Source organism: Tachysurus vachellii, chromosome 7, assembly GCF_030014155.1.
Source record: "Tachysurus vachellii isolate PV-2020 chromosome 7, HZAU_Pvac_v1, whole genome shotgun sequence".
In the NCBI taxonomy this organism is placed as follows: domain Eukaryota; kingdom Metazoa; phylum Chordata; class Actinopteri; order Siluriformes; family Bagridae; genus Tachysurus; species Tachysurus vachellii.
Genome location: NC_083466.1, coordinates 17,777,518 through 17,795,000, shown reverse-complemented (window position 1 = coordinate 17,795,000; position 17,483 = coordinate 17,777,518). Strand labels below are relative to the sequence as shown.

At 37.7% G+C, this 17,483-nt stretch overlaps 1 protein-coding gene across 3 annotated transcripts in view; it reads left to right on the top strand.

Annotated features, from left to right (window-relative positions):
* The window catches only part of arhgap36 (Rho GTPase activating protein 36), a 36,896-nt gene that overhangs the window by 10,840 nt on the left and 8,573 nt on the right, over positions 1-17,483 (top strand). For 2 of the 3 annotated variants that reach the window (XM_060874697.1, XM_060874699.1), the window contains exons 2-4: positions 6,974-7,130; positions 11,676-11,744; positions 14,887-15,167. In XM_060874697.1, the coding sequence (XP_060730680.1) occupies positions 6,974-7,130; positions 11,676-11,744; positions 14,887-15,167 (507 nt within the window). Of the gene's footprint in view, positions 1-989; positions 1,202-6,973; positions 7,131-11,675; positions 11,745-14,886; positions 15,168-17,483 lie in introns of those variants that run through there. The other variant, XM_060874698.1, reaches the window with a different exon arrangement.

Sequence of the window (17,483 nt, the reverse complement as noted above, 5' to 3'; positions counted from 1 at the left end):
CTTTTCGCAATATTTTGCTAAATCCATATAGGTAGCAGTAATGCATTGCATCTTGGGCAAAATACTGTATGTCTCAGACTTCTGACTCCTTCATTCCTATTCAAACAAAAACGCTGTGTGTACTGTACAATAAGTCTGAGTATGTGCAGTGTGCAGTTATCTAGAGCCTGTTTATTCTCCTTTTTTGCAAAATATTCATCTAGGGTTTAGTTTTAGATTTCCCTTCAAACATCTGTCATGTTCCAGAAAGAACTACACGTCTTCCATACTGTGGTAACTGCACTATGTGACCAAAATTATGCGGACGCTTAACCATCACACCCACATGTGGTTCTTCACCAAACTTGTCCACTAAAAGTCCACAAAGTTGCAATTGGACAAAATGTTGGTGTGTGCTGTAGAATCACAGTTTCTCTTCACTGGAACTTAAGAGGGCCATCACCAGCATTGCAATGCTTCAGTGTACAATGCAAGATCCACGAAGACATCAGATGAGCAAATCTCCACAGCCACACTCCATCATCTATTGGAAAGAGTGGAGGATATTATAACAACAAATGAGACTAAATCTGGAATGTGGTGTTCAATAAGCACATAAGTGTTATGGTCTGGTGTCCACAAACTTTTTACTATACAGAGTATTGTTGTTTTGATGGATGCACCAAAGGAATTTTTAGCACTTAAAGTATCATGTGATGTCACAGTTGATGCTATGCAAGCTTGCCACACTTTTAGGTCAGTACAGTCAAGTGGATAAAACATTGTATCTCTCATGTTTGTTGTTGGACTACATTTAGAGCACAAACAAAGCAGATCTCCTGAGACATTCTTATTCAAGCTGCACTTCCCCTCCGTTCATCTCTTTTTCCTCCAACCCCTCATCGCCTCTCATCTCCTCCCCTCTACTCCACATCTCTCCTCCTCTTTCCCTCCAGTTCGCTCTCCGTGTTTACTTTGAGCTTGCACTGCCCTCGTGGCCCACACCGATTTACTTGAGCAGGCAGCAGATGGAGAGAGCAGACCACTGCCTTTCAGTCACACATTCTCTCTCTCTCTATCTATCTCGTTCTCATTGTTTCTGTCTCCTCTGTGGATTTTGGTCTTGTGCACCATTTGGACTGGTAATACCTGATTGTGCACTGAGCAGCGACTGAAGAATTTCTGCTCCACTAACACACATTATCTGGCTCATAAACTACAGGTAGAGTGAAATGGAGCAAATATAAGTTTGTGGCATGACTGTATGGATTGATGGTTGTTTCTGTGTTGTCAGATTGTGTGTTTAAAGAGTGTTTAGCTGGGTAAAGGTATTTTTTACTACTGTGTGTACTATGAGTTTATCCATGTGAGTCACTTCATTGAACATTTAGATTTAGGCATTCTTTTCTATGTGTGTGGTGGAAATACCTCTTTAGTGTTATATGAGTTATATACACATGTATCACATCTCTTTGTGTGTGAGAAAGAGAGAGGAGAAGAGAGATTGTTTATAAAAAAAAAATATAGCGTCTCATTTAATTTGAGTATTTCATTTAGTTTAACTTTCTTTTCCTGCTGTTTTATATTAACTGTTTTTTATTATTAACCTACAACCAACACTGATTTAGCTGAGTTGATGGATAAATTTGATTGTTTTCTCATTTTAATATATAGAAGTGTTTAGCACTACTAATAATTGAATATTTACTATTTCCTGTTTTGTTTTACTTTGATACTTAGGCTAACTATTGATGCCATTATGATTTTACTACAGTAATTAATGGTAACAATATTTACTATAGCCCTTGTATTACTTACTACATATTTAACTTTTGGATCGTAGACCAATCATTTCATTACGCTTTGTTATTTAACTGCTTTATGGTTGTTATTTTCTTGACACATTTCATTTCATAGTAACTGTACCATGTTTTTTTTCTAAAGCATGTTTTTTTAATATGATTCATTGTTGATTTGCAACTGAAACTTTTTCCTACCTAAAAAAGCTTCTGCTTCTTCCACGAAGCCTTCAAACCAGCTTCATTCATCTCCAAAAAAAAAAAAAAGAATCCAGATATTTGACTTCCAGTCCATTTGAATTCTTTCTCTGATTAGGTATTTTAACCACATCCCTCAAAAATTATGTGTGTGCTCTCTGCCACTTCTCAACAAGGTCTTTGTAGATCCGGTGGTGGTGTATCCGCTATAGTGAATATCAAACAGGACGAGTGAATGAAGGAGATGCTGCTGGATTCAGCAAGAGATCTCAATAGAGCCCTTGTGCCAGGTCTGAAGCTTGGGTGAAGCTGAGTTTATCCCAGTTTATGGTGGTTAACCTCAGGATGCTACAGTTCTGATGTAAGAGACCCATCATGTCCAAATTAGTGTTGATTTTTTTAAACAGATCTGAGGTGAAACATCAAGTAGACACAATCATCAGATGTGTTGTGTGTTTAGGGGTTTCTATCTCCATCTTCATTAATCCTGACCAGCTGGGAATTAACAGATATAACAGAGAACATGAAACCTACTTGTTGCATTTTGATGTTTTTCAGACATCAATGTTTCCTTATCAAAGCAATACAAATCAAAGCAATGTCTAAATATAGGGTTTTAAGTGTTTCGGGACAGATTCAAGTTGCCTTTTCTCAAATTGCCTTTTTTGGTTTTGGTTAATCAAGCATACCACAAAGGAATCCCATCCCAAAATATTATCCAAAATGTTTGATAAATACTTGTTCAGGTCATATTGGAGCTTTCAGCATTTGAGTAAATGTTTGTATTTAGACTGAATTGTTCAATTCAGGTTCATAAAGTATTTCTGGAGCAGCATTGGAAAATCCTCACACATTATAAAACTTGACAATTTTTGTTGAAAATTTTGCTCCTTAACTAACACAACCCTTGCTGAAAAGTTTATTAGAATGTATTTATAATATAATACTTTAGATAAAATTATATTTTTCTTTTTTGGCTGCTTTGAAAAATTTATAGTGGGCTTGTACAAGCTATTCATATAACCTGCTAATTTTACTGTGTGCCAAAATTAAGCTGATGATTGGAATGAACTTTTAGAAGGAACATGATGTTAAAATGCTAGATCGCTGTACAGATTGGTGTGGTGTTATAACAGCCTGTCTGTTGCTAGCAGCATTAGAGATCTTAAACGGTTTAGCCATGTTAAGAGTTCATGACCCAGACCCAGGACTAAAAGCTGTATACTTTGCTTCTTGAGCTCTGGAATCACTTACTCACCTTTGTGCATGACAAACAGGCTCTTACTAATGATCTGATATCGAAAAGAACATCATACACTGCTTCAGGCTATTTGGTTTGTCTGAAATGCACTATTGTTTCACTTGCATTGAAAGCACACGGCCAGCATGAACCTATCCAGTTCCTCAAAAAGCACTATGCTGGAGGGTGTTTACTGATCTTGGAGAGTCTGACATTCAAAACAATAACCTGAGCTTTCTGAATGATCTAAAAGTCTGTAGTTATTTTAAATGGAATATCGAAGTATAGTCAATAAACTACACTTAATCAAGTATTCAAGACTTAATGCAGGGAATACTAGAAGTGATTCCAGAGAAATATTGCTATGTAGGGAACATGCTTTTTGGGTCCATGCTTTCATTATTTGTCCGCATATCCTCAAGCATATGAAAACAATATACATCAGTGTTAGTGGTCTTTTTATGTCATTCTAAGCTTCATATGCTAAGCAATATTACATTTAGAGGCAGAAAAAAACAGAATGAACATACTGGTTGTATATTATTTCAATGCAGTCTGTGTGTACTCTGTTTTTTTCTCACCACACTAACAAGGGCCAATTTAGTTAATTGCAGTCTTGATTACAGAGCCAAGATACACAATAATTCTCTAGTACACAATTATCGCATAGTTTAATAATAATAATAATAATAATAATAATAATAATAATAATAATAATAATAATAATATGTTTGATTTATATAGCGCCTTTCCCAATCTCAAGGACGCTTTACAAGGTACAGTACAGTATTTCAAGACAGATGAAATATAGTGTAACATACATATACATATTCGTCGGACATTTGCCCAGGACAAAGGATCACATGCAGCTGCATGAGATACTGTAATAACAGAAGACAGGACTATACACAAAAACATACAGTACAAGAGATAGGACTCTACATAGTACACGATACATAAACCACATTTCAGAAAAATTAAGAACTTCTAATACATATGCATTTACTGATAGTGAAGGTTGAAAAGGTGGGTCTTAAGCCTTGATTTAAATTCAGACAGAGTGGTGATGGTTCTGAGTGCAATGGGTAGGGAGTTCCATAGTGTTGGAGCAGTGACAGAAAAGGATCTGCCACCCACAGAGGATAAATGGTATCTAGGAATACAAAGAAGTTCAGAATTTGAAGACCGGAGTGATTGTGAAGGTACATAGGATGAGAGAAGATCAGAAAGATGGGGTGAAAGAGCATTTAGAGCCTTATAAGTGAGCAGTATGATTTTATATTTTATGCGAGATGAGACTGGCAGCCAGTGAAGATCAAATAATATAGTGGTGATGTGGGCAGATTTTTTTATTGGAGGTTAACATTCTGGCAGCCGAGTTTTGTATGTACTGTAAACGTGAGATTGAGTGAGCTGACAGACCAGAGAAGAGTGAATTGCAGTAATCGAGACAAGACGTAATCAGAGCATGTACTAATGTTTCGGCATCATTTCTGCAGATAAAAGGTCGCAGTTTGACAATGCGTTGTAAATGAAAAAAGACGTTTTGGAGAGGCTGCGAATATGGGCATCAAAGGATAGTGAGGGGTCGAATATGATACCTAAATTTCTAACAGTAGCTGAGGGGAAAATCGTAGTAGCATCTAGATCAAGACTAAAGTCCACAGAGTTGTTTTTTTTATTAGAGATGGAGGACCAGTTATCAGAATGTCGGTTTTACCCAGATTCAGGCTAAGAAAATTTGAGTGAAGCCATAGTTTTAACTCGCTAACACAAGAGGAGAGTGAGGATTTTACATTAACAGAATCTGGTTGACAGACAGTATACTGTATAACTGAATATCGTCAGCATAACAATGATAACTAAAACCATGTCGACGAATGATGTTGCCAAGCGGCTGAATGTACAGAACAAGTATAGACAAATCATCTGAAGCCTTATAAAAAAAAATATTTTCACATAGAATTAGTGCCCATTTCCATATTCTCCCATAGTCATGATTAACAGATAACAGTAGCTTTATACTAAAAGGACAGTTTTGCCACAGATTTTAACCGTAGAATAATTAATAATAGAATAAAAAATGACACAGCATATTCACTGCTTCTATATGAAATCAAAGAAAACAACAAGGACACAACTTTTGAACTCTGACCTTTAACCTGTACAGCTTAGCAGGTGGTGTGATGATGACTGTAGCGGAAAGTGACCCCCATGTGGGCACCGGCAAACGGATGTGCCGATACTCCAAAATAGAGTGGCGTAATACTCAGCAGTTTCTGATCAAATGGACATCCTATTTGTCTCCATAAAGCTTGTGTTAGTAGATCAGATCATAGATGGCATCAAAATTAATCTGAGGCTTGTTCATTGTTTTATATAAGCCAGGTGAGGTTATCATCATTCAAATATAATAAAAATGTAATTTATGAATTAAAACCTTTCTTATTATATAGTGAAACTAGCTCACATTATTCACTAATTCATTGTTGTTTCATCTTCTTCCGAAACTTTTACATGTTCTGCTTCTTTTATCTTCTTCAGAGAGGAAAGTTTAGTTAGTTTTCTATTATCCCAAATTCCTTTACTGGCAATGGGGATTTTATGATTCACAAACAAAAAAACAAAAGCTAAGTTCTCTCTTAGTTGGAAACCAAAAACTAATGAAAAAGCAATACAACCTCAAGAGATATTAAGACATACTATGGAAAAATATTTTTTTATTATTATTATTAATCATTAAATGATTATTCCAGAACATATTTCTTACATTGGCTTGACAAAAGATCCCTTTCACCATGAAGCTCACCGAGCATGACTGCAGGATGCTCATGTTAGGGTCATTACCACCATGTTCGTCATCACATTCATCCCAGTGGATTTGAGGCTACTCTTTTCCTCTGTGCCTCTGTTTACTGCCTTGTAGCCTCTCACTTTATCTTTGAACCTAAGTCAGGTTAATTCAGCTACGACGGTCCCTATGTACTCTGCTTGGCCTGCATCATCCCTTTCTTTCATTTGTTATTTAAAAGCTTACGCTCATCAGGATCTATCAGCTAATCTATTCCAAATACCATTCTTACATCACTCGACATAGGTCTGGGTTTTCTATTAAAAAAACAAAAAACGATGGGAACCATATTGAGCTGTCAGCAGCAAAAGAAGTCAGTGACTGTGTTCTTTTGTTTCAGTACGTCTCAAACATACACAAAGCAGTATAAACGCACTTCACCTTTAACAGCCTTCGCATGACTCCACACAGGATGTATACAGTTCTCGGGTCTATGTGTGGGCGACACATACTTTTTGTTTAAAAGTAGTAGCGTGATAGGCATTAAATTAAATAGCAAATGTGGGAAGACTAACATTCATTTTAGTGTCATAGATATTTATAGATGTTTTTGCAATGCTGCAGGAGGGCCGAGGAACTTTCTGGATAAGCAGGAACTTTCTGGCTGTATGTCAATCTCTCTGACTGTAGCAAATTGTCTAGACTGAACAGCAAAAGACCTATTTTTTGAATCTCTCTTGAGTGTGGAATTTTACTAAAATAAATGTGAATAAATAAATGTAAAATATGTTTTGTGCTTAAAAAATTTGTCGTTTTACTGTTTTTATTGACTTGATGGTCTGTTTGAGAGTTATATTGGTGGGCTTTGTATCCATCCAATGGTTTTTGCCATTGAGGCTTTTCTTTCATTAAAACTCATAATTTATTCACCTACACTTACCATTTCTCTTTCTGTTTGTCTTTCAGGGTGACCACACGTGGGCTACTATGTTGGGGCAGAGTGTGAAGCTACAACCGGTGGCCATTCAGAGCCTGTCAGAACTTGAGCGAGCCCGGTTACAGGAGGTGGCCCTTTATCACCTGGAGGAGAGAGACCTGGACTTCAAGATCAGTATTCCCAAAGGTGTGTACACACCAGAACACTCTCACTCTATTGTACACAGATCTGACATGGATTTTGGAGCTGAATATTTCAAGAAGTATTTGAACTGAGCCTCAAATATTATTGTAAATTCAAGATAATATTAGACTGGAATTTGCAAAGAGCTCCATAAACACCACCCTACATTGGATTCATCAGAATCCAGAGGGACTGTAAATCTACTGGGTTCAATGTTGGAGGGAGAAAAGAGGCTGTCTGTGGGTTGAGAGATGAAGAGAGAAAGATGAAAAACAAAAACGAGTTCAGGAAGAAGTGGATTTCACAGAGTATATTACTTAATAAGGAATGTGGATGTTACAGGGTCATTGTATTAAAACATCATGCCTGCTTCTTGAATCTGTTTGTCACACGAGAAGATGCGTTATGGGTTTCCTGTAAAAAACAGACTTACACTTCAAGTCTGTTGCAGTTCTTCAAATTTCCTAAAATTGAAAGCCTCACGTATAATGAGTGGGTGTTTAGTGTCTGGTTTTGGGGAATAGTGTGAGGTTGTTTTTTTGCTGCCAGTCCCACATAAGAATGAAGCAGCCATGCCAATGTGAGCTCATCCACAATGTATAGATCAGTGGAATATAACCATTCTTCCATGGAGCTGCATTTTAACTCCTCCACAGTGAGCAGCTCTAATCATTCTCTCTAGTTGGTGCCTCCAAGGAAAAAGCCCAGTGGGCTTTGTGAGAATATTTACAGAATGTGCTCTTCCCCAAGGAGAAAGCCACCAGGCTTCCCACTAGTATGAAACTGTTACTGGACGATTTTTGTGGGTTATTTGGAGGTTGTACAGGTTATTTTGAAGTCATACCTTATATGACTTTGTTTTGGTCTTTCGCACTCCTGCTGCCTGAATTGCTTCCATACTTTGCTTTCACTCTCTAACATACCTAAGAGCAACCTCCCCCACCCCTACTCCCCCCCAAAAAAACACAAACACACACACACACACACACACACACACACACACACACACACACACACACACACACACACACACACACCAGTTCTCTACATTCTCTTGCTAGAGCGTTGATGGGAGATTAGCCTATGGTGCCTTGGGGTGTGGAGAGGAGGGGTAGGGAGAATTGCTGTGGAAATAAATGCTCATTTCCTGTAGTCATGGGAATTTGACCCCACCTAAAGCTTCTTCACATGATGCTTGAAACCCCAATGTGGTGTCATAGCCTTTCTCTTCTGTTTCTCTCTCTCTCTCTCTCTCTCTCTCTCTCTCTCTCTCTCTCTCTCTCTCTCTCTCTCTCTCTCTCTCTCCCACTGGACACATCACAGCAGTAGCTTTCACATGTGCATGAACATAGTTTTTGGAAAACTGGAAATGTCTTAGTATCCGGAATCATATCCACACACGACAACAGCTATTTTTGCAGGCTGCAGGGACATGGATGTCCTTTCCACTAAAAAAAAGAAAACTGAGACTCTTATATATTCAAAGATGAATAGTTATAATGATAAGATTTATATATATATATATATATATATATATACAGTATCTCACAGAAGTGATTACACCCCTCACATTTTTGTAAATATTTTATTATATCTTTTCATGTGACAACAGTGAAGAAATGACACTTTGCTACAATATAATGTAGAGAGTGTACAGCTTGTATAACTGTGTAAATTTGCTGTCTCCTCAAAATAACTCAACAAACATGTCTAAACCGCTGGCCACAAAAGTGAATCAATATTTTGTGTGGCCATCATTATTTTCCAGCTCTGCCTTAACCCTCTTTGGCATGAAATTCACCAAAACATCACAGGTTGCCACTGTAATGCTCTTGAACACATCACGGAGCTGGTGGATGTTAGAGACCTTGCACTCCTCCACCTTCTGTTTGAGGATGCCCCGCAGATACTCGATAGGGTTTAGGTCTGGAGACACGCTTGGCCAGTCCATCACCTTTACCCTCAGCTTCTTTAGCAAGGCAGTGTTCAACTTGGAGTTGTGTTTGAGTTTGTTATCATGTTGGAATACTGCCCTGCGGCCCAGTTTCAGAAGGGAGGGGTTCCTGCTCTGCTTCAGTATGTTACAGTACATGTTGGCATTTATGGTTCCCTCAATGAACTGTATCTCCCCAGTGCCAGCAGCAGTCATGCAGCCCCAGACCATGACACTCTCTCCAACATGCTTGACTGTAGGCAAAACACACTTGTCTTTGTACTCCTCACCTGGTTGCCGCCACACACGCTTGGCACCATCTGAACCAAATACTGTAAGTTTATCTTAGTTTCATCAGACCACAGACCATAGTTCCAGTAATCCATGTCCTTAGTCTGCTTATCTTCAGCAAACTGTTTGCGGGCTTTCTTTTGCATCATATTTAGAAGAGGCTTCGTTCTGGAACGACAGCCGTGCAGACCAATTTGATGCAGTGTGCGGTGTATGGTCTGAGCACTGACAGGCTGAATCCCCACCCCTTCAACCTCTGCAACAATGCTGGCAGCATTCATGCATCTACTTCCCAAACACAACCTCTGGATATGATGCTGACCACATGCACTCAACTTCTTTGGTCGACCACGGCGAGGCTTGTTCTGAGTGGAACTTGTCCTGTTAAATCGCTGTATGGTCTTGGCCACCATGCTGCAGCTCAGTTCCAGGGTCTTGGCAATCTTCTTATAGCCTGGCCATCTTTATGTAGAGCAACAGTTCTTTGCCATGAGGTGCCATGTTGAACTTCCAGTGACCAGTATAAGAGAGTGAGAGCGTTAACACCAAATTTAACACACTTGCTCCCCATTCCCACCTGAGACCTTGTAACACTAACAAGTCACATGACACTGGGGAGAAAAAATGGCTAATTGGGCCCAATTTGGACATTTTCACTTAGGGGTGTACTCACTTTTGTGGCCAGTGGTTTAGACAATAATGGCGATATGTTGAGTTATTTTATGAGGACAGTAAGTTTACACAGTTGTACAAGCTGTACACTCACTACTTTTCATTGTACCAAAGTGTTAGTTCTTCAGTGTTGTCACATGAAAAGATATAACAAAATTCACAATTTTCATGAAAGCTGAAATAAATACAGATAATATATTTGCTTCCTTTTTTCCCCGAACAAGTTGGATAAATGGCTAACTCCAAATTCTAAGCACTAAGTAGGAAATGTGTTTTGTGTTGTAGTTACTTATGTTAAGTGCTTTCCAGTTGAGGATGAATTGCACTTTCTCAAGCAATAGATAAGTCTAATCATCACAACAGCATCCCGCAAGGAAATGTTTTGATTTGATTAAAATGGACTTAAGCATACTTTGATATATTTTTTTTTCCTCTTTCAATCCTCCAGTAACACAGTTTGTAATAGCAGCCTAGGTTGGTTGCTATATCAGTCCACTATATTAGCCTGGGTGCAGACCCTAATTAAAAATATTCAGAGGCAATAGATGATCAAACACATTTCAAGGACAATTTACAGTGGATATAAAAAAGTCTTCATAAAAAAATTATAACAAAAAAAAATCCTTGAAAAATGTCTTTTTCCATGTTCAATGTAGTATAGTGACCAAAGAATAGACATTTCTAAAGGAAATTGTACCCTGGTTCTAGAAGTGTGTATGCCCTTTAACTAAAACTTTGGTAAAGCATCATTTACTTGTAATAGAGTACTTAGTTTAACTTGACCACTAACTTTTATTCCACTTTTCTTGGCAAAACTGCTCCAGATCTTTCAAACTCTGAGGGTATCTCCTCTTTAAGTCATTCTTGAAGAATTTACATCTGGGAATTTCCAAAATGATCTCCTGCTGCTTCTTCTTTTTCTTTTTCAGCCAATTCTATGTTGACTCTATGGGACCTTGTCATGGATTTTTCCTCCTTTTCAGCTGTTTAACAGAGCTCTACAGGTTTTGTGCCAAGTGCCAAGAAATAGCCCATAACACAATGCTGCCACCACCATGTGGTGTATGGTCACCCTGTGTATGGTGCTCTTGGGTTGATAAGCTTTCTTGTTTTGTGCCAAAAAAATCCCCAATGGTTTCTCACAAAACACAGTTTGGGCTGATTTAGATGAGCTTGGAGATTTATTTTTTTTTACATTTTTTTGTGAGAAAGAGCTGCCATCACAAAAGAGCTGCCTGACCACATACTGTAGCTCAGACATGTGTCATTCTGTGAGATTCTTATCATGTGCACTGGGTGACCAATACAAGTTAGATATTCTAGGAGCTCCAATAATGTTGCTGTAGTTCTCTTGGCAATCTCTTTGTAAAGTTTTCTTCTTGTCCTTTATCCATAGTTTAACCAAACTTTCTCTCTTAAATGTAATATTTTTTTGTGGCTTTCTGATATACCAGACATAGAATATGTATCAGATGTACAGTATGATCACTTCATGTGTTTTTTCATTAAATTGCATGCTATGCAATGATCATATGGTCAGTTAGATGCACTTACTGTGTATGTAGAAAGTCAGTAGTAATAAAGTGTTTTGTGTTTAGTAGTAATGTACTGTATACCATTCTGTGATACTGTCTCTTTTGTTTTCTATTCAGAGATTCGCAAGATGAGGAAATCACTAAGAAGGAAGTTTGATTCTTTTTCCAAGGAAAAGAAAGAACGAGGTATCGTAATATTTCTGTTTTTTTTCTTGAGTTATGTAAACTTGTTTCTGTTTTATCTGACTTATTTGGCACTTACCAAAACACTTTTGACTCCGTTTGTATCAGTATCGGTTTCTTTTACATTTCACGCTTTGTCTTTTTTATCTAAAATAAATGGGAATGAGAAATATTTGAAGTCGGTTGAATCAAACTTTAGGTACACACACAGGCTCTAACAGGCTTCTAGCACGCCACACATTCCATCTTAATCTTGTCACTCCCATGCATTCTCTCTTCAAAATAATCTATCAAAAAACTGCCAGGCTAAAGATTTCATAATTTCATTAACTTTTCTCACTAAAAGCACTGATTCTTCTCTCTTTTCCTCTCTTAACCTAGGTCATGATGGTAAAGAAACATTCCTATTGTGACCACAATGTGCATTTGTACATGCGCCTTACCCTAGGGAAATCTCCTGCAAGGCCTTTGAGACACACTTATCCAGCTTTAGTGCCAGCAGTACATTGAGATTTGGCATGGTTTTCTATGCCACTGAGGGTTTATCACCTACAATCTGTGCAGCCATGTGCTATGGGAAACACGTTTACTTTGTAACTACTGTATACACTGCCATTTTTGACAACAGCTACTCATACTGTAGCTAGTTTCAACATAAATTCATTAATAAATACAAATAAAATATCATGCACTCATTGTTTAGAACATTATCCAGGAGCAAGAGAAGTTGAGGTAATAAACAAAGCATACTTGGAAAGATGAGGTAAAATCTTCATACATGGTATATATCATTAAAGGCGTGAGAAATAAAAGCCTCCTAAATGTGTTTTTGTCCAATAATTTTGGGCAAAGAAACTTGTGTACACTGTTATCTTTCTTCATTTCTAATTTAGTTTTGCTGGTCTCATAAATGGCACAGTGGTGCAGCAGGTAGTGTTGCTCCAGGGTTTGATCCTGAGCTTGTGTTCCTCTCTGTGTGGAATTTTGCTTATTCTCAATGTGTTTGTGTCTGGTACAGTATCTTCTGGGTTCCTCAGTTTCTGTGTACATGTGTATGTGCTCTGTGATGGACTGGCATACCACCCAGACTGTATTCCTGCCTCATGGTCATGCCTAGTCTTCTCAAGATTGGCTCCAGATCACCAAAACCCTGACCAGGATGAAGCAGCTACTGACCTGCATGAGAGTCGCTAATATTCTTGCCTGAGTACGACAGCATCCGTCTACTGTTGTCTCAGACAACCTGCTACTTCTTCTTTGACCACAGGGTGTGTACTACAATCCTCAGTTCCCCTGGAACACAGCGATTGAGGAGGATGGACAGAGTGTGTTTAAAAGAAGACTTAATCCCCCTGTCCTTTCAGATTACTGGCAAGTCTTCAGAAGTGGGTTGGTGTAGGCTGACCTGCCAGAGCACCTTCACACTGCTCTCATGACTTTAGATGGTCAGAGAGCAAAAGAGATAGAGGTGTGTGAGAGAGAAAGAGAGAGAGAGAGAGAGAGAGAGAGAGAGAGAGAGAGAGAGAGAGAGGGAGAGAGAAAGAGAGAGAGAGAGTTGAGGCTGTACTGCAGGCATGTGAGACAATCGGTGTGCCAAACACAACCGGTGACTTAATCCTACTACCATGTTGTGCTGCTGATCTTTCTGAGGCTTAAATGTGAAAAAAGAACATTTATAAAAACTATTTAATAAGATGGATTCAATATCATATTATATTGATTTTATTACAATGGGAACATTTGTGCAGAACCAATACAAGACACATAAATTGATTTGAAGGTTTTAATAATAAATACACAAATTAAGACCAGACACAAAAAATGTGTAATAGATTACACATTTCATTAGAATCACTGCCAAGTTCCTATTGGTGTAAACAGAACAAACCAAAATTTCTTTAATAGGCTTACCTACAGATGGCTAGTAGGGACACCCAGGTAAACACTGACGCTGGATTGCATCAAAATCTGCTGTTTCCATGACGTGTGCCTCGGGCTAAAAGTGCCTCGTGCCGTCATTAGAGGATTGTCAGATTTGGAAGCAGAGTTCTCAGTGTGTGTGTTGAGTTTCTATTTGTAGTAATACAATTAAGATGTGTCTGTCAACTACTTAGTGTAATAATATCAGAATACTAGAGTTACGAATATTATATCTGCATTTGTGGTATTAAAGCTACAAAAGGCTAAATGATTAAAGACGTTTTCTTTAGTGTAGATTTATAGCTTCACATAAATTCAGTGTATTTTTGTGCATTTGACTCAATTCAGAGTTCAGTATTAAGTATGTGGTGTAACTGTGGTGGCTTAATAAGGAAGCAGAGAGAGTGGGCAGCATATCCGTTGTTCTCAGTAAGGGCATTGTGGGCTTGATGGGATGGACTGAAGACTAGCAGAGCGGTATCTCTGTGCCCAGAGACTGAACCAGATGAAACTTTTTCCTGTTTGAGATGCATTTCAACAGTATGACACGCCACTGAGTCAGCCAGCATTTCTTTGCTGTTGTATCAGGCATCATATCGACTTCCTGTGACCCTCCACCTCACTCTGGAAGTCTATGCATTTCCTTATTGAAGCACTGTAACACACAGCCTTGTGTGAACATTATTGTGTGATCAGCATTTTGAGAATTCTTTTTAAACTTTTCAAAGCTGTATTCTGGGCTAAATTGTGCTTAATTAATAACTTTTATAAACTCCCTTCCTATCACTTTGCATTATACACGAGATACAGTACTGTGCTGCCAGTAACCTTGTTTTCAGATTAAAAAATGTTTATTAATGGACTTGAATTTCATAAGATGTTCTTATTTAGGAGGTGATCCAGCTACAGTTTGAATTCTTATAGTAGCATAAGACTCAAATTAAAAAACAATATTTAATCAAATTACTGCTGGTGCCAAGAACAAAATGCAAATAAATGGTTTTATAATACTGATATTCAAGGATCAATCAAACTCCATATATCAGTTTATTAGCCATAGATTGAATTTCTCCAACAAAATTATGCGATTATTAAAGTATACTAACAATGATAATACAGTACAATTAGTCCAGCTGAAATCTGACCAGAGGGTTGTGTAATGTTACAAGCTTTGTAAAACAGAAATCTAATATTTATTTTGGTCCTCAACATTCCCTGCCCTCAGAAACAGCCCCCAAGGCGTTTGGGATTCCTCTATCTCAGGTGATCGCTAACGATCGGGCCTATAAACAGCGACAGGACGCTCTGAAGGAGAGCCGTCGGGATTGTCTGGAGTTGGAGGCTAGCGTCATGCACTTCCGTGCTGAAAAACGGCATCAGAATGGAAACCGGCCCCTGGTCAGCAGAGCCTCAACCTCCAGCGATGCATCCTCATCACTGCTGGAGCTCCACAACAAGCCGCTTTCACCAACGTTCTTGGACAACAGCTCTCGCAGCCACAGAAGGGTAAGAGGATAGAACAGTGCTATGACATCTTGCTCTTGAATTTGAAGATTCTCAGTGAACCCAAACTTTCATTTTAGTAAGCAATTTTTATTTGACCATTGTAACCACGGTCCCTTATATTCCTCAAAGTCATCATGTCTAGAGCGTTTTCACATACATATATTTACTTTTCTAGATGACTTTTGAGCTTAGACTGAGAAACAGGAACACATTTATTTGTCCACTGGGGTTGCATTCACTGACTTTCCATATGAAAGGCCTTCTCTTCTCTTGTGGTATTCAACACATCAGCATTCATTAAATTAGAGCTTGTGGTCAATAGTAAATGTGAACATGAGTTAATTTTATTAGCACTGTATTTTTTTCTTAGCAAATTACCACAAGGGATCATGTCCATTGAGACAACTGTATAAAAGTATTTTTTTTGCATAAATCTAAAACATTAGCCGAGAATTTTATTATATAGCATTCGATTTAACTCTTAACTTCCAAGGTAGAGCTTAAACATATGTTCTGTGTTTTTAAGTTATCATGTGGAGACAAAAGCTAAAACCAGCTAAAAAAGTCATCTTTAATGTTTTAATTATCTAATTCCATGACCAAACAGCAAAATGTCTGGTCAATGGTATAAATACAATACAAATAAATGCAATACAAATAAATGAAAATGTGCTGATTGAAATAAAACAAATACTACTATAATCTTATTTAGAATTTAGAACGTAGACTTTTTTGGGTTACAGAGTTTTAGAAGGTGCAGCAATTATAAAAGATTCTCACAACTTTATGTTCCAACCATGAATTCACAAGTTCACGTAGTATATTGGTCAAATAAAACAACTGTAGATTGATGAACAATTTGTAGCTTGTCCTAAAAAAGTTTTATTTTTTGCATCACTCAATTTTAAAAATTGTAATTGTAAACTGAATGTGTGCTAATATAAAATATTATAAAATAAATATAAAATAATATTTATTTTATAAATACATTTTTTATAAAATATACTGTATGTAGTGCATCAAAACACTGTTGGCATAATGCACATTTTTGTACAACAATTGGTTCTGGTCTACTAATTTGATTGGCTGTGCAATAATGCAACGGTGCATATACAGTATGTCCTATAACCTCACTGAGACATTTCAGTGTGTGTGTATCACTCGACTCATCTGTGTCCATCACATAAAATTCCACTTTCTTGTTCGAATCATTTACTGCATTAAAGTTAGGGAAATCATCAGCATACAAGGTGAACAATACTATTTTCATGAATATTACTTTTGCCTTAAAATATGAAAGCTTCTCAGACGTAAAAGCACAGGAAATAAAGACACCAATTTCACCTAAAACCTTTTTATAAAGCTCTTAAATGAGCCTTGCTTCTTTAGGATCTATTTCTGCTGGAGAAGCAAAAATAAACAAAATATTTTGCCTTATTCTGTCCATATATCATTCAGTACTTATTCAGTACTCAACACTTATTCAGTAGTAACTTCTTGTTTAAAGAATTGCTTAAATAGTATCTTTCTTAAGAAAAGAACGATTCTTGTTTGAATGAAGAAACCTTTTAATGTACGTACCCATTTCTATGTAATGAGCCCTATGTCATTCTATACAGTATAATCAAAGACACAGCTGAGTCATATTCAACTGAGTCATATTCAACTGAGTCAAATTCAACCGAGACAAATTCAACTGAGTCAAATTCAACCAAGACAAATCCTTACTTTAGACAAGTGTACAGGGCCACAAAAGCACAGGTCTGAGTCTAACTGTAATTCTGGTTCTGAGTCTGATTTGGATTCTGAAAACTGATCTCATTGATTTGCTGATTAGCTCAGGCAACTGCTTTCATTTAAAAATGAAATGTTTGTGAAATTCAGTCCATAGTGGACCACTGAGTAAATGTCACAATACTTCTCTCTCTCTGAAGCCTAAATATGTTTCAAAACAATTTTAGATGACTGGAAACTAAAAGACAAGCAAGAGACTATAGACAAAATAAATTTACAGCATACACACTGTGTGACTGGGATTAAGATTATTTTTACATATCTGTAACCAAAAACGGGGGCACGTGGCTTAGTGGTTAGCACGTTTGCCTCACACCTCCAGGGTTGGGGGTTTGATTCCCACCTCCGCCTTGTGTGTGTGGAGTTCTCCACACACACAAGTGCATGTGCACGTTCTCCCCGTGCCTCAGGGGTTTCCTCCGGGTACTCCGGTTTCCTCCCCCGGTCCAAAGACATGCATAGTAGGTTGATTGGCATCTCTGGAAAATTGTCCGTAGTGTGCGAGTGTGTGAGTGAATGAGA